An 18,657-nucleotide genomic window follows, 5' to 3' on the forward strand; every position below is an offset into this window, starting at 1 on the left:
GTGGCCGCGGGACGTTTCAGTGCCCGGTGCGGCTCGGCCGCGGGACGTTTCAATGCCCGGTGCGGCTTGGCCGCTGGACTTAACATCGCCCGGTGTGGCCGCGGGACGTTTCAGTGCCCGGTGCGGCTTGGCCGCTGGACTTAACATCGTCAGCGCTATTCGGCCGCGGGACGTTTCAGTGCCCGGTGCGGCTCGGCCGTTGGACTTAACATCGCCCGGTGTGGCCGCGGGACGTTTCGGTGCCCGGTGCGGCTCGGCCGGGGGGCCTTCCATCCCCTTGCGGGGGCTGTGCGTGTCGGTTGCCTCGGTAGGGGTCGAGCTGCCTGTCCGTGGGTGCGGGGGGAAGAGAGGGGAAGTTTTGTTGCCTCCATCACAGTGAGGGGGTGTTTGGAGTCACTGTGATGGATGTTTGTGTTGGGGTCGGGTGTCCTGTGTTCTTTTCTTTTTTGCTGTATTTTGTGTGACTGCTGAAATTTCGCTCGGTGTTGTGCCGAGTGACAATAAAGTGTTGTTGTGGTTATGGTTATGTTATGGATGGCAGGAATCGGTGCAGTCGGGGCTTTGCCAGCAGAGGTACGGATGCAGAGACAAGCATCAGGAGTTATTCATCACTGCTCTGCCGACCCCTTTCCTCCTCTTGACTCTGTTTCTCCACGGCAGCATGTTGCTGTTGCTTCCTCACTCCTCATAGAGTTGCAGAGCAAGGTTGGCAGACACAATGTGCTGGAGTAACTCAGCGGGCCAGGCGGCATCTCTGAAGAAAAGGAATCGGGATCGAAACCCTTCTTCAGATTGAGTCGGGGGAGAGGGAACCAGCATCTGCAGTTCCTTCCTGCACAGTAAGATGGCTGATATGTTACCCATTCCCAATTTTGTGACTCATTACCTGCAAAGTATAGCTTCAGTTCCCCAGATCTCATGGACCTGCAGTGTTGCAGAGACGAGGGTTTTGTGCAGCAGTTATCTCAAGCCTTTCAGAAGAGACCTGCTCCCTTCTAAATACATTGGCCACGTGGAAATGATGACCACCCTCACCTCTTTATCAATTTAAATTCAGGATGTCTCATTCAGCTGCAGACAAATGAATAAAGGAGGGCAGGTATAGTTTGTCAAGACCTGCCATTGCGTCAACTTTGCTCATGAAGCTAGTCTAAACCAACAGGGACTTGCACATTCCTCTCCGGCAGGTTCCCCTGCAACCATTAAATGTTTATGCAGAACAGCAGATCCCATGAAGCTTCTGTGAGGCTGTCGTTCTATCACAAGCCCAACTCTCACTCTCACCTCTCTGAGCTTGCAGGCTGACTTAAAGAGTAGCCAGGAGGCGGCAAAGGGAGTCCTTTTCAACCTGCCTCTGTGGCCCATGCGGCCCAGTGAAACCTAAGTTCATCCCACCATTAAACCCGGCCACGTGCCTCTATACTGCGGGAAAGGGAGACGAGAGATGTCGACGATGAGGTAGAGAGATATAGAACAATGAATGAAAAGTATGCAAAAAAGTAACGATGATAAAGGAATAAGGCCATTGTCAGCTGTTTGTTGGGGGAGAACGAGAAGCTGGTGCGTCTTGGGTGGTGGGGGGATGGAGAGAGAGGGTACGGAGATGGAGAATGGAGAGGCATCATCTATATCTCTCGTTTCCCTTTCCCCTGACTTTAAATCTGAAGAAGGGCCTCGACCCGAAACGTCACCCATTCCTTCTCTCCAGACATGCTGCTTGGCCCGCTGAGTTCCTCCAGCTTTTTTGTGTCTATCTGCCTCTGTACTGCCCCACATATGAACTCAAGGAGAAGGAGGAAGAGGAAGTAGAGGAAGTTGAGAAGCTGAACTGGTTACGCTGCCTGGGATGCCAGGGCCTCTTCTAGCTGAGTGGTTCAGATAAGTACAGTCTCAGGACAAATTTTCACCGAATCCCCATGACAAGGAGGGACTTCATTCAGCTTTGACTTTCAGGTCACCCTATGTCCAATGATCAGTTACACAGAGAAGCCAGTCTTCCCCATGGCCTCTCCTCTGCAATTTCCATTTGCACAATAGAGGCTCTATCACCACCACTCCTCTCCGTCCTCCTGTTTTGCGCTCTCATTTCCTCCAACATGGCAGCAGAAAGAATACGCACAGACAACTTGCATCCATTCTCTATATTTGTTGCTGCTGCAAAAATCTCCAACCCCATGTATCTTTTTTTAAACATGAGGTAATAACTCACTATATAGAGCATTCCACGACAAATGCCTTAACATTGAAGAGGTAAAGAGAAAATAAAAATCATAATTAGGCACCTCTCTGGCATCTGCACATTCCAAACTTCCTCTGGGTTTGGTGAGTAGCAAATGTCGTGAGACAAAAAGTAGATGGTGTGAAGTAATGTCTGTTACAAATAGACTATGAGAGCAAAGAGACCCGAGGCAATGAATACAGAGTGGACATACAGGAGGGGAGAGGTTAGAGTTAGTCAGGGGAGTGGAGAATTTGAGGCGGTTAATGTCACGGTTAATGGCGGTTAAAGTTACTCCAGCATTTTGTCAATGAATACAGAGGATAGGTTGTGAAAGCAATTAATACGAAATGCAGATTTCTGGGCTTTATCAAAGAGACACGGAGCATCAATCCATCAATGACCATAACTGAACAAAATACTCCAAGCACGGCCTCACCAACATCTTGTACAACTTTAGCATAACGTCCCAACTTCTACACTCAATTCCCTGCCTCATAAAGACCAGTGTAAACCAAAAGCCCGCGACACCACCTTCAGGGAATTATGTACAAAGTCATGTTGAGCCTTTATAAAACAATGTTCAGATCTCAAATGCATTTTTGTGCTCCATTCTGGTCACTGATTACAGGGCGGACGTGGAAGCACTGGAGAGGATCCAAAGGAACTTTACGTGAAGAGTCAAGAGTGTTTATTCGTCATATGCACTGATACCAATGACATATTTACCTCCAGCAGCGTAGCAGGCCTGTAAATGCAATACCCACAGATCGTACATGATGAACATTAAAAAACACAATAAAGTAATAACCCGAGTGCAAAAACCCGGTGTCCTTTGTGCAATCAGAACCATCCATAGAGGTTCATGGCTGAGGTTAGTGTATTGTAGTATTCAAAAATCATAGAGTCATACAGCACGGAAACAGACCCTTCGGCCTATCCTGTCCATGCCAATATCCTGACTTCGATGGCCCATCTAAGCTGGTCCTACTTGCCTGCGTTTGGCCATATTGCTCTAAACCTTTTCTATTCATGTACCTATCCAAAAGTCTTTAAATCATTCCCCTCTCACTTTAAAGCTGTGCCCTCTAGCTCTTGATTCCTCTACCTCGGGAAAAAGATTATGTGTACAATACAATACAATACAATATATCTTATTGTCATTGTACAGGGGGTACAACGAGATTGGGAATGCGCCTCCCATACGATGCAATAAATTAATTAGCTAGTCAGTATTAATTTAAACAACCCAATAAAACAAATTAGAACAGTTTTAAAACAGAATAAAGTGCAAGTAGATCTGTGCCGGTTCACTGTGCGATGTGACCATCCGGCTCAGCAGGACCGGTTCATAGCAGCTATGGCCCTGGGGATGAAGCTGTTCCTGAGTCTGGAGGTGCGGGCGTAGAAGGCCTTGTATCGTCTGCCCGATGGTAGAAGTTCGAACAGACTGTTGCAGGGGTGTGAAGAGTCTTTGTGGATGCTGGTGGCTTTTCTGAGGCATCGTGTGTTGTAGATGCCCTCCAAGGCTGGTAGCTGTGTTCCGATTGTCCTCTGAGCTCTATGGACTACCCTACCTATCTATTTACCCTATCTATTCCCCTCATGATTTTATATACCTCTATAAGATCAAATTTGATCAATTTCGCTCTTGGGATAAATAAAGTTCTATCGTATCGTATCGTATCCTCTTTTGCTTCAGTCAACTTCGGGTCAGTGGCAGCAGCGTGACGAAAGCGTTGCCCCCAGGGGCTACAACATGAGCTGCAACAACAGCCGTGTCACCGGACCCTGGGGTGGGTGGGGAAGGGCTCGCCAGCACACCTCGCGAGTGGGGGGTGCCGTTGGAAACAAGTTCACAAGTTATAGGAGTAGAATTAGGCCATTCGGTCCATCGAGTCCACTCTGCCATTCAATCGTGGCTGATCTCTGCCTCCTAATCTTATTTTCCTGCCTTCTCCCGAGGCACTAAGAAACCAAGGCTCTAGGCAGCCGGAAAGAAGGTGCGAGCAGAGGCTGGGTCGGCAGGTCTGTCCACTATAACCAACATCTGTTATAAAGGGGTCCGGTAAAGCGAGGGTTCACTCTACGGATGTTGGTGGGGTTTCTTTGTCATTTTACCAATGTTCAGAGATGTGTTCGCCCAGGAGCTTGAAGTTGTTGACTCTCTCCACCATCGACCCGTCGATGACGACAGGTTCGTGAATCCCTTCTCAATTCAACACACCTGCTCTTTGGTTTTCGCTGGTGGTGAGAGTGAGAATGTTGTTCTGACACCATTCAATCAGATTTTCAATCTCTCACCTATACTCTGACTCACTGTTACTCGTTGTTCGTCCAGCAACAGTGGTGGGTTTAAAGATGGCATTGGAATTGTGTCTAGCTGCACAGACATGGGTACAGAGCGAGTCGAGCAGGTACACCGAGCACACAGTCTTGAGGCCCTCTTGGTTTGATGGTTCACGAGGAGGTTTTGTTGCCAGTTCGTGCTGATTGAGGTCTGCTGATCAAGGATCTAATTGCATAGCGATGAGCAGAGACCTGGTTCCCTGAGTTCAATAACAAGTTTGGAGGGGATGGTGGTGTTGAACATTGAGCTGTAGCCACTGAACAACAGCCAGGCGTTTGTGTTCTTACTGTCCAAGTGGTCCAGTGCAGAGTGGGGAGCCAGCAAGACCACATCCATGTTGATTTTTTTTAATCAATAGGAGTAGGCCATTCGGCCCTTCGAGCCAGCACCACCATTCAAAGTGATCATTGCTGATCATTCTCAATCAGTCTGAAGAAGGGTCTCGACCCGAAACGTCACCCATTCCTTCTCTCCCGAGATGCTGCCTGACCTGCTGAGTTACTCCAGCACTTTGTGAATAAATACCTTCGATTTGTAACAGCATCTGTAGTTATTTTCTTTTATATATATATATATATGGGGAGAAGGCAGGAACAGGGTACTGATTGAGAATATATATATATATATATATATATATATATTCTCAATCAGTACCCTGTTCCTGCCTTCTCCCCATATCCCCTGACTCCGCTATCCTTAAGAGCTCTATCTAGCTCTCTCGAATGCATTCAGAGACTTGGCCTCCACTGCCTTCTGAGGCAGTGAATTCCACAGATTTACAACTCTCTGACTGAAAAGGTTTTTCCTCATCTCCGTTCTAAATGGCCTACCCCTTATTCTTAAACTGTGGCCCCTGGTTCTGGACTCCCCCAACATTGGGAACATGTTTCCTGCCTCTAACGTGTCCAACCCCTTAATAATCTTATATGTTTCGATAAGATCCCCTCTCATTCTTCTAAATTCCAGTGTATACAAGCCTAGCCGCTCCAGTCATTCAACAACGAACCCGAAGTAACAAAAAAACAGGATTATGAAGACTGGAAAAAGCGAATTCTAGAAAATGCAGCCAAGGCTAAGATGATGAATTCTTAGTTTCTCAACGTGCGTTAAGCTCGAGTCAATGCAGCAATTTAACATGGAATAACCTACTGGGTATCAGGGAAGAGACCGATTGTTTTATGACAACCATGTTGATCTATTGTAGCGATAGGCAAATTGCAGTGGGTCCATGTTTTTGCTCAGGTAGAAGTTGGTATGGGTCATAACTAAAGTCTATAAGCACTTTGTCACCATGGATGTTAGTGCCATGGGTCGGTAGTCAGGTTAAGAAGGTAGTCAAGAAGAGTTACTGGGATGATGGTCAGGGTTACAAGATTAGAGAGACTGGTTCTGTTTAGTTTGCAGAACAGTAGGTAGAGGGGATATCTGACCGGAAGTTTGTAAAATACTGGGGTCACAGACACGGTGGATAGCAAAAGGTTGTCTCATGGGTGGAGGGCTGCAGCCAACATATCATAGGTCTAAAATAAAGGGGAAGAGAGTAGACAGTGACATGAGGAAAAACGTAATGACTCAGGTGTGGTTGGAAGTTGGAATGCACTGCCTGCAGATGTGGTGGAGGCAGGATTCAAGAAGGAATTAGATGAAATGAATGCGATGAAAAGTTTACACGCCATGGTCACGGGGCCAGGGATTGGAACGAGTCATGGGCAGCGTGGTCGAGAGCTGGCACGGACTTGCTGGGGGTGAATGTTCTGTTCTGTGTCTTGTTCGGTGCTGTGGCACGTCTCTGCTTCGCTTGGTGATTCTACAGTATAGCACCCTGGGAAACGGTGATGAGCAGCAAAGATGTTTGCTCATCGAGACTTGATAGCAAACGTATCTAGAGATATTAAAATGGAAAGAAAGCTACACAGATGTCTGGAACTAGACAGCAGGCTGTGTATATATATATATATGGAGATGAATAACAGGTTGCAGAAATATCTGGATTCAGGCAGCAAAACTGTATAAATGTCCGGAGATGGAAGGCAAGCTGTGTAACTGTCTGGAGATAGGCAGCAAGCTGCATAAATGTCTGGAGTCAAAGAGCAGTCTGTATAAATGTCCAGAGGCAGAGACCAGACTGTATAGATGTCAGGAGACAAACAGCAGGCTATATGTGCAGTGTGTGTGGAGACAGAGAGTAGTCTGCATCAATGTCTGGAGACAGGCAGAAGGCTATGAGGGGTCATTTATCTTTGTCTTGGTCCGATACACAGCTTATCATATTGACAATTGTGATTATGTCAGGACTTTGTTCAAGGATATGGATAGGACAGGTTTGGAGGGATATGGACCAAACGCGGGCAGATGGGACTAGTGCAGCTGGGACATATTTTTTTCATATTTCATATTTCATATTTCATATGCAGCGCGGAAACAGGCCTTTTTGGCCCACCAAGTCCGCACCGCCCAGCGATCCCCGCACATTAACACTATCCGACACACACTAGGGACAATTTTTTTACATTTACCCAGTCAATTAACCTACATACCTGTACGTCTTTGGAGTGTGGGAGGAAACCGAAGATCTCGGAGAAAACCCACGCAGGTCACGGGGAGAACGTACAAACTCCTTACAGTACAGCGCCCGTAGTCAGGATCGAACCTGAGTCTCCGGCGCTGCATTCGCTGTAAGGCAGCAACTCTACCGCTGCGCCACCGTGCCAGTGTGGGCTAGTTGGGCCAAAAGGCCTGTTTCCACACTGTGTCACTCTATGACTATGCCTCTCAGTTGGAGGGTGGGGTAATGAAGACATGTAAATAAATGTTTTCACATTTTCATTACTAATTTCGATACCATATGTAGGAGGATATAATGCACTGCTGTAATTAACCTAATAGGCATAGGCAATTAAATTAACTGGAACGCAATATTTCCCCCGGACCTGAACACTAAATGCCATCTTTACTCAACCTGCTGATATATTTGCCACAAATCAAGAGGCAAACTAATTCAAGATTGCTATTTAGATCCCTCCTAATGAAACAATTAAATTCATCCATAACTTATCGCAATGTTTCTCCCCGCACGTAAAAGATTTGTTTTTATTGCATCCCACAACAAGTCTGAACCCCTCACATTGTTACAAAACAGATCATTTAACGGAGTTATTGCTTCATGCATCACAGTCACTGGGATGAGCAAAGTGCCTCCAGGAATGGAAAAGAAGCTCATAACCAAAGCCACCTGGGAGAGTCAATACTCCATTGCTCTCTTCACTTTGGTATCCTGACACTATCACTATTTCTACACAGGGATATCAATACTGTCTTCCGTCATTACGCTGGAGTATCAGTACTGTATCACTCTCTTTATCACTATTTCCACACGTGTATCAATACTGTCTTCCATCGTTACTCCGGAGTATCAGTACTTGCCATTATAGCCATGTAGCCCAATCAATTTGATGTCACCACCTCCATTAACAGTTGCACCACCATCTCCATACAGGTGCTCCTGAGGTTACGAATAGGCTTGGATGGAGTGCATGTGGAGAGGATGTTTCCACTAGTGGGAGAGTCTAGGACCAGAGGCCATAGCATCAGAATAAAAGGACGTATCTTTAGAAAGGTGATCAGAAGGAATCTCTTTAGTCAGTGGATGGTGAATCTGTGGAATTCATTGCCACAGACATAGAAACAGAGAACATAGACAAATAGGTGCAGGAGTAGGCCATCGGCCCACCACAGCCATTCAATATGATCATGGCTGATCATCTAAAATCAGTACCCCGTTCCTTCTTTTTCCACATATCCCTTGATTCCTTTAGCCCTAAGAGCTAAATCTAACTCTCTCTTGAAAACATCCAGTAATTGGTCTCCACTGTCTTCTGTGACAGCGAATTCCATAGATTCCCAAATCTCTGGGTGAAAAAATGTTTCCTCATCTCAGTCCTAAATGGCCTACCCCTTATTCTTAAAATGTGACCCCTGGTTCTGGACTCCCCCAACATCGGGAACATTTTTCCTGCATCTAGCCTGTCCAATCCTTTAAGAATTTTATGTTTCTATAAGATCCCCTCTCAACCTTCTAAATTCCAATGAATACAAGCCCAGTCAACCCATTCTTTCATCTGTGGAGGCCAAGTCAATGGATATTTTTAAGGCGGAGATTGACAGATTCTTGATTAGTAAGGGAGTCAGGGAGTTGAGTTGAGAGGGAAAGATAGATAGCCATGATTGAATGGCAGAGAAGACATGATTGACCAAATGGTCTTACTCTGTTACTAGAACTTATGAACGCATGAACAAATGCCCAACCTATGTACAGCTTATACGTATGAACAAGTCAGTCAAGATGGATTTGCTGGGCCCTGTGGGGCTGTGGTTGCCAGTTCTTGACAATAACTGGAATTCGGCCACATTGAACCCAAGAAGAATATATCACATTCATAGAAACATAGAAACATAGAAAATAGGTGCAGGAGTAGGCCATTCGGCCCTTCGAACCTGCACCGCCATTCAATATGATCATGGCTGATCATCCAACTCAGTATCCTGTACCTGCCTTCTCTCCATACCCCCTGATCCCTTTAGCCACAAGGGCCACATCTAACTCCCTCTTAAATATAGCCAATGAACTGGCCTCAACTACCTTCTGTGGCAGAGAATTCCACAGATTCACCACTCTGTGTGAAAAAAAACTTTCTCATCTCGGTCCTAAAAGACTTCCCCCTTATCCTTAAACTGTGACCCCTTGTTCTGGACTTCCCCAACATCGGGAACAATCTTCCTGCATCTAGCCTGTCCAACCCCTTAAGAATTTTGTAAGTTTCTATAAGATCCATGTCCATTTTATGAGTCCTATGTGGAGAAACATCAGACACATAGCCCTGTTTAAAACCATTAAGAGCATTTAAAAACTGTTAACCATATAACCATATAACAACTACAGCACGGAAACAGGCCCGTTCGGCCCTACCAGTCCACGCCGACCACTCTCCCTGACCTAGTCTCATCTACCTGCACTCAGACCATAACCCTCCAATCCCCTCCCATCCATATACCTATCCAATTTACTCTTAAATAATAAAATCGAGCCTGCCTCCACCACTTCCACCGGAAGCCCATTCCATACAGCCACCACCCTCTGAGTAAAGAAGTTACCCCTCATGTTACCCCTAAACTTTTGTCCCTCAATTCTGAAGCTATGTCCCCTTGTTGGAATCTTCCCCACTCTCAAGAGTGAGAATTCTGCAGTAAAATCTTTTAAAAGAATAGACTTGGACTGAATTTGTTAATATTAGTCGGCATTTGTAGTATTGTGGGAGGTTCTGGTCACCCCAGTATAGGAAGGATGTGAAAGCTTTGAAAAGAGGGCAGAGGTGGTTTATCAGAATAATGCCTGGACTAGAGGGTCATAGCTACAAGGACAGGTTGGACAGACTTGGATTGTTTTTGCTGGAATACCGGAGGTTGAAGGGAGATCTGATCGTAATATATTACATTTTGAGAGGAATAGATAAAGTAGACAGTCAGAACATTTTTACCACGGATGAAAATATTAAATACTAGAGGAAATAGCTTTGTTTGGGGGGCAAAGTTTAAAGGAGAGGTGCGAGACAAATCTTTTACCAGAGGGTGGTGGGTGACTGGAATGGGCTGCCATAGATGGTGGTGGAGGTAGGTGTTTGAGCAACTTTTGGATCGGCACATGGATATACAGAAATGGAGGGATATGTATTAAATGCAGGCAGATAAATGTTTGGCTTGGCATCATGTTCAGTACAAACATTGTGGGCTGAAGGGCCTGTTCCTGTGCTGTACTGTTCAATGTTCTATATTCTATTACGTTTATCATTAAGAATGGTAACATGAGATTTCGAATGATTCTCAAGTCTCTCTATTCCTTTTGGACAACCCATTTATGCAGGCATCATCTACGTGTGGATATTCTGTTTGTGGCCCTATTTCCAATTTACGTTCTCAGGAACGGAATCCTAGGGAAAACCTAACATAGTACCGATGTGGTGTCATGGAATAAGTCAGTTCACATACAACATGCATCAACAAATTATTGCCGCTGTGAAAATAAAGTAGCAACACATTTAGATAGACACAAAATGCTGGAGTAACTCAGCGGGTTAGGCAGGATCTCTGGAGAAAAGGAATAGGCGACGTTTCGGCTCAAGACCCTTCATCCCTGACCTCAAACGTCACCTATTCCTTCTCTCCAGAGATGCCTATGTGGAGACCCGCTGATTTACTCCAGCATTTTGTGTCTATCTTCAATGTAAACCAGCATCTGCAGTTCCTTCTTCCACAGCAACATATTTAGTCTAGTTCTCTCCAAATCCAACCACTAAATACCAGGTGGGAGGTCTCCATAATCTTAGATTACAATAGGATCCAGGGCCACCTGTGAAAACTAATACGCTGCAACATCATGTGTGCCCCATGAAGCTGGACAAAGCCTGCAAACATTTCCAGAACTATGTCAAGAGAAGTCTGATGGTCCAAAGGATGTCGGTATTCATTGGAGGGAAAGCCTGGATAATCCATAAGGCCCAGAACAAACACTTCATTTAAAGTTCCACACAAGAATCACCTGGCTTCCATTTGCACAGGGAACTTTGAGTTGCACTAAATTGTACTCAAATATGATCGCTTCACATATGAAAAAGTAAAGTATTACAGTGGTGCAGCTTAGTGTAAGAAAATAACTGCAGATGCTGGTACAAATCAAAGGTATTTATTCACAAAATGCTGGAGTAAATCAGCAGGTCGGGCAGCATCTCAGGAGAGAAGGAATGGGTGACGTTTCGGGTCGAGACCCTTCTTCAGACTGATGTCAGGGGGGCGGGACAAAGGAAAGATATAGGTGGAGACAGGAAGATAGAGGGAGAACTGGGAAGGGGGAGGGGAAGAGAGGGACAGAGGAACTATCTAAAGTTGGAGAAGTTAATGTTCATACCGCTGGGCTGCAAGCTGCCCAGGCGAAATATGAGGTGCTGTTCCACCAATTTCCGGTGGGCCTGGTGCAGCTGGTAGGTCTGTTTCCTCACTGTGACGGAGACCTGGGTATGATCCTGAACTTGGGTGCTCTTTATGTGGAGTTTGCATGTTCTCACTGCGAGTGCATGGATTTCCACTGGGTGCTCTGGTTTCCTCCCACATCCCAAAGATGTTTGAGTTTTAGGTTAATTGGCCTCTGTAACAAAAACGCCCCAAATATGTAGCAAGTGGATGAGAAAGTGGGATTACATAAAACCAGTGTGAATGGGTGACAGATGGTTGGCGTGGACTCGGAGGGCTGAAGGGCGTGTTTTTGTGCTGTATCTCTAAACTAAACTAAACTAAACTAACCTAAACTAAATTTACAGTCAAAGTGATGTAGTGCAATCTGTTCATCGTGCAACTGACCACTGTCCATAATGCAGTTGCATAGCAGTGCTAACAATATGCATCAAGCATCGGGGTGGCATGGTAGCACCTTGTTATAGTTGCTGCCTTCCAGCGTCTGAGACCCTTGTTCGATCCTGACCACAGGTGCTGTCTGTACCGAGTTTGTACGTTCTCCCAGGTGTAACCGATTTCCTCCCACACTCCAAAGACGTACTGTACTGGTTTGTCGGTTAATTGATTTCAGTAAAATTATAAATTATCCCCAGTGTGTGTAGAATAGTGTTAGTGTGCAGGGATCGCTGGTCGGCACGGACTCGGTGGGCTGAAGGGCCTGTTTCCGCGCTGTATCCCCAAACTAAACTAAACTAAACTTTAAATGCCATCGACTGGCTTGACAGAATATTCAGTTGCACCATGTTCCCTGTTGCTGGCTACCATCTCTGCGGGTATAAAAGATCCCATTCAGCTTCCATAGAAGATCAAGATATTCTCCCCTGTGCTCTGGCCAATAATTACTCCTCCGCCAACATGAATCACTGATCGTTATCACATTGCTCACTATGCAACCTTGTTAAACATGAATCAGAAGCTGCTTTTCTCTCCTACCTTATAGCAGTGACTACCTTTGTGCCTACTACACAGGAGGTAAAGAGGTTTGGAGACGTCCAGCAGTTATGAAAGGCGCTAGATCAGAAAGCTCATTAAAAGTAGCCAAATAACATTTCTTTTCCAGATGATTTGCAGAGTAAGATTTCTCTTTAGAGTTTGTAACGATTTAATGAATTTGGGCAATCCATGCGTGACTGCACAACGCAAAGGAGTCGGTAGTTTTACACTCATGTCAGGTTTTGAACTAATATTGTCTTAATTAGCTGCCTGGAGGAGAACAGAGCTGTAATGCAATATTGCATTAATAATGTCATGACTGCCTTTGGGGCATAGCACGCTGAATAGAACTTTAAGTGTAACCAGTGTTAATTCCAACATGCCCCTGTTTAAAGTGAGCATATCATTATCTATTGCAGCAAGGGGAGGGTTAGACACTATCTAGCTTTGATGAATCCTTTCGCTGTAATACTGCAGGCATGCTGCAGTGGATCTGAAGGGGAAAAAAAGCCTTTGTCTGCCCTCTGTATTGGATGTGAAAAAACCATACTTGAAGAGGTGAGATGTTCTTCTGGCAATTGGGCCGGTGGAACAGGGAAGTTAATGTGTGCATGCTTTCTGTAGCCAGATGTCAAACATTAGTTCTGTGCTCGAGAGCTCATAAGGTCTAAATTCTTAACGGATTGGACAGGCTAGATGCAGGAAGATTGTTCCCGATGTTGGGGGAAGTCCAGAACAAGGGGTCACAGTTTAAGGATAAGGGGGAAGTCTTTTAGGACCGAGATGAGAAAGTTTTTTTTCACACAGAGTGGTGAATCTGTGGAATTCTCTGCCACAGAAGGTAGTTGAGGCCAGTTCATTGGCAATATGTAAGAGGGAGTTAGATGTGGCCCTTGTGGCTAAAGGGGTCAGGGGGTATGGAGAGAAGGCAGGTACAGGACACTGAGTTGGATGATCAGCCATGATCATATTGAATGGCGGTGCAGGCTCGAAGGGCCGAATGGCCTACTCCTGCACCTATTTTCTATGTTTCTATGTTTCTATGTCTACAGTAAGGAAACATAACAGGGGAAAACTGCAGCAGTTCGTGAAGAAATATTTGGCACATAGTCTGGACTGCTTGATAAGGCGCAAGACGTTTGAAGGGGCGTGTGGGCGCATGCGGAGGGAGGGGCAAGTGATGAGCGCTAGACGGTGCTCGTTTTGTTGTCCTGGAATATGATGCCATTGGAATTGAGCAGAGGCAGACTGGTGTGTTGGACAGGAAAAGCAGTAACGGAGGTCGAGAAAAAAAAAGTTTCTTTTCAACACTAATGATTTGCATGGCATTTTTCAATTGAACATGATGGGAGTTTTCTTTGTGTCTTCACCACTACAATCAGAAACATCGAAGCAGATTATTTGGTAATAGACCCATTGCAATTTGTGGGATCTTGTTCAGCAGAAATTGTAAAGTGGGTTAGGCTTCCCACTTTACAATTGTGGTATCGTCAAGTGCAATTCTGTGCGTGTGAACGGTTCTGGATATGAAGGGGTATAGGAAGGTTAAACGAATAGGCAAGCAGTTGGCAAATGGATGTAATGGGAAAATTCAAGGTTTCCCCCTTTGGAAGGAAGGTGGAAAAAGCATGGTTTTGTACATGGAGCAAAACAGGGCAAAGGGATCTGAGGCTTCTTGCCCATGAAACGCAAAGTCAGCATGCAGAAACAGCAAATAATTACAAATGTTGGCCTTTGTTGGAATGTTGGAAGGAGATAGAGAACTTAGTGACATGCTGTCAGGGAACAACCTCTCCCTCAATATCCCTGTGGAATTCTCTGCCTCAGAAGGCAGTGAAGGCCAATTCTCTGAATGCATTCAAGAGAGAGCTGGATAGAGCTCTTAAGGAAAGCGGAGTCAGGGGGTATGGGGAGAAGGCAGGAACAGGGTACTGATTGAGAATGATCAGCCATGATCACATTGGATGGCGGTGCGTACAGGCTCAAAGGGCCGAATGGCCTCCTCCTGCACCTGTTGTCTATTGTCTATCAGCAAGATGAAAGAGCTAGTTATCGACTGCAGGAAGTGTGGTTGAGCACATGACACAACCAGCATCAATGGTGCTGAAGTGGAAATGGTTAAGAGTTTCAAGTTCCTAGGCGTTAATATTACCAATCATCTGGAATGGATCAACCACACCCACACCTCTACTTCCTTAAGAGACTGAGGAATTTCAACATGTCTCCAATGACTCTTACAAACTTCGACAGATGCACCATCGAAAAACATACTGTCAGGTTGCATCACAGCTTAGTTTGGGAACAGCTCTACACAAGACCACAAGAAATTGCAGAAAGTTGTAGATATACACCAGCCCACACCAACCAGACACCCCACCAGAGACTCCATCTACACTTCATGACACCTTGGCAAAGCAGCCAGCATAATCAAAGACCTGTCCAACCCCTTCATTCCTTCTTTTCCCTGTTCCTGTTTGCCAAAACCAAAGAGGCCGACGTCAGGCAACGCCGTGGTAGGAGGAGACTCCATTGTGAGAGGTACGGACAGGGGTTTCTGCGGCAACAGACGGGATTCGAGGATGGTGTGCTGCCTCCTTGGTGCCAGGATGTCACGGACAGAGTGCAGAAAATCCTCAAGGGCGAAGGTGAACAGCCAGAAGTGGTAGTGCATGTTGGCACAAACGATGTCGGAAAGAAGGGGATGAATATTCTGCAGCGTGACTTTAGAGAGCTCGGAAAAATGCTGAAAAGCAGGACCTCCAGGGTGGTTATCTCCGGTTTGCTTCCAGTTCCTCATGCTGGCGAGAGCAGGAACAGGGAAATACAGGACCTGAATGTGTGGCTGAGGAAATGGTGCAGGGGGCAGAGATTTAGATTCTTAGATCACTGGGATCTGATTTGGGGTAAGGGGGAATTGTACAAAAGGGACGGATTGCACCTTAATAGGTGGGGGACCAGCATTCTGGCAGGCAGGTTTGTCACTGCTACACGGGTGGTTTTAAACTAAATAGGGAGGGGGGGGGGGGTGGGGGTGTCAAATGGGATAGTCAAGGATGGAGTTAAAGGGAAAGAGAGTAAAGGGATAGTTAATGACCTCAGAATTAACGGGAAAGAAAGCTCACAAAGGGATAGGAGAGTATGGCCAAGTGTAATAGGGACCGATGTGAAGGGTGAGATGAGCAAGGAATTAAAAGTATTGTATATGAATGCGTGAAGCATAAGAAGTAAAGTAGATGAGCTTGAGGCTCAGTTAGAGGTTGGTAGATCTGACTGTGGGGATTACAGAGACGTGGCTGCGGGAGGATCGGGCCTGGGAACTTAATATTCAGGGTTATACATCCTATAGAAAGGACAGGCAGGTGGGCAGAGGCAGTGGGGTAGCTCTGCTGGTGAGGGACGAAATTCAGTTCCTTGCGAGGGAAGACATGGGGACTGACGAGGTAGAGTCACTGTGGATTGAGTTGAGGAATTGTAAAGGCAAGAAGACACTAATTGGTGTTATCTACAGACCCCCAAATAGTAGCCCAGATATAGGAGCAGGAGGAGTTAAAACTAGCATGTAAGACAGGTAATGCTACTATTGTGATGGGTGATTTTAATATGCAGGTAGACTGGGAAAATCTGGTTGGTTCTGGACCCCAAGAAAGAGAGTTTGTAGAGTGCCTCTGAGATGGATTCTTAGAGCAGCTTGTAATGGAGCCTACCAGAGAAAAGGCAATTCTGGATTTAGTGTTGTCCAATGAACCAGATTTGATAAGAGAACTCGAGGTAAAGGAACCGCTTGGAGGTAGTGATCATAATATGATTAGTTTTAATCTGCAATTTGAGAAGGAGAAGGTTAAATCGGAAGTGTCAGTGTTGCAGTTGAACAAAGGGGACTATGAGGCATGAGAGAGGAGCTGGCCAAGGTCGACTGGAAAGGGACCCTAGCAGGATTGATGGTGGAACAGCAATGGCAGGAATTTCTGGGCATAATCCGGAAGACGCAGGATAATTTCATTCCAAAAAGGAAGAAAGATTCTAAGGGGAGTAGGAGGTAACCGTGGCTGACAAGGGAAGTTAGGGATGGAATAAAACTAAAAGAAAAGATGTATAACACAGCAAAGAGTAGCCGGAAGCCAGAGGATTGGGAAACTTTCATAGGACAACAGAAGGTGACAAAACGGGCAATATGGGCTCAAAAGATGAAGTACGAGGGGAAGCTGGCCAAGAATATAAAGAAGGACAGTAAAAGCTTCTTTAGATATGTTAAGAGAAAAAGAGTAGCAAAGTCAAATGTGGGTCCCTTGAAGGCAGACAGGGGTGAAATTGTTATGGGTAACAAGGAAATGGCAGAAGAGTTGAACAGATACTTCGGATCTGTCTTCACTAAGGAAGACACAATCTCCCAGATGCACTGGAGGACAGAGGATCTAGTGGGGTAGAGGAAGTGAAAGAAATTTTCATTGGGCGAGAAATAGTATTGGGTGGACTAATGGGACTGAAGGATGATAAATCCCCTGGGCCTGATGGTCTGCATCCCAGGGTCCTCAGGGAGGTGGCTCTAGAAATAGTGGACACATTGGTGATCATTTTCCAATGTTCAATAGATTCAGGATCAGTTCCTGTGGATTGGAGGATAGCTAATGTTATCCCACTCTTCAAGAAAGGAGGGAGAGAGAAAATGGGGAATTACAGACCAGTTAGCCTGGCTTCGGTGGTGGGAAAGATGCTGGAGTCAATTACTAAAGAAGTAATAACGGTGCATTTGGATAGCAGTAAAAGGATAAGTCCAAGTCAGCATGGATTTATGAAAGAGAAATCATGCTTGACTAATCTTCTGGAATTTTTTGAGGATGTAACAAGTAAAATGAGTGAAGGGGAGCCAGTGGATGTAGTGTATCTAGACTTTCAGAAAGCCTTTGATAAGGTCCCGCACGGGAGATTGGTGACTAAAATTAAAGCACATGGTATTGGGGGTAGGGTGTTGACATGGATAGAAAATTGGTTGGCAGACAGGAAGCAAAGAGTAGGAGTAAACGGGTCCTTTTCAGAATGGCAGGCAGTGGTGAGTGGAGTGCCGCAAGGCTCGGTGTTGAGGCCGCAACTGTTTACCAAATATATTAATGATTTGGAAAAGGGAATTAGAAGCAACACTAGCAAGTTTGCGGATGACACAAAGCTGGGTGGCAGTGTAAACTGTGAAGAGGATGTTAGGAGGTTGCAGGGTGACCTGGACAGGTTGAGTGAGTGGGCCGATGCATGGCAGATGCCGTATAATATAGATAAATGTGAGGTCATCCACTTTGGCGGCAAAAACAAGGAGGCAGATTATTATCTCACTGGAGTTAGGTTAGGTAAGGGGGAGGTGCAACGAGACCTGGGTTTCCTTGTACACCAGTCACTGAAAGTTGGCGTGCAGGTACAGCAGGCAGTGAAGAAAGCTAATGGAATGTTGGCCTTCATAACAAGAGGATTTCAGTATAGGAGTAGAGAGGTTCTTCTGCAGTTGTATAGGGCCCTGGTAAGACCACATCTGGAGTATTGTGTACGGTTTTAGTCTCATCTCCTTCTTACACCCCCCCCACCCCCCCCCCCCACCCCCCACCCCCACACACACCCACCCCCCCCCCCCACCCCCCACATATACACAGCCAAAAACAGAAACAAAAACCATCCCAACACCGACACAAACAAAAAAAAAGAAAAAAAGACAAACAGACTGCCAGAGAGCCGCAGCCGTTAGGCACAACCAACTCCTCCCATGAATTACCTGGTGAAATCAGTCATCTCCATCATGATCATGCACATCTTCTTGGCAAGTACAATGATGTCATTGCTGGTCTCGTCCCAAATCTCAATCTCTGCATCCAGCCTGCTCTTAACCTTCTTGAAATCCGCAACCTGCTCGGCAATCTTAGCCTTTTCCTCTTCAGGTAGTTCAGTCATTTTAATCTGAAACACAACAAAAGCAAGGAATAACTAAGAGAGGTCTTCTATCGCAGATGAGTTTCACCCTGCACTCTCACCATATCCATAGCCTTTGTTGAGGTCAATTTCTGACAGGACAACATTGACTGCAGAGATCTGTGGAACATATCACCCCAGTATTATA

General features: G+C 45.7%; 1 protein-coding gene across 3 annotated transcripts in view; it reads right to left on the reverse strand.

The window, feature by feature from the left end:
* LOC144601244 (catenin alpha-3-like) overlaps positions 1-18,657 on the reverse strand; it is a 928,496-nt gene that overhangs the window by 55,672 nt on the left and 854,167 nt on the right. For all 3 annotated transcript variants that reach the window (XM_078413251.1, XM_078413253.1, XM_078413252.1), the window contains one exon: positions 18,316-18,497. In XM_078413251.1, coding sequence (XP_078269377.1) covers positions 18,316-18,497 — 182 coding nt within the window. The remainder of the gene's footprint in view (positions 1-18,315; positions 18,498-18,657) is intronic.

Source organism: Rhinoraja longicauda, chromosome 16 (genome assembly GCF_053455715.1).
Source record: "Rhinoraja longicauda isolate Sanriku21f chromosome 16, sRhiLon1.1, whole genome shotgun sequence".
NCBI lineage: Eukaryota > Metazoa > Chordata > Chondrichthyes > Rajiformes > Arhynchobatidae > Rhinoraja > Rhinoraja longicauda.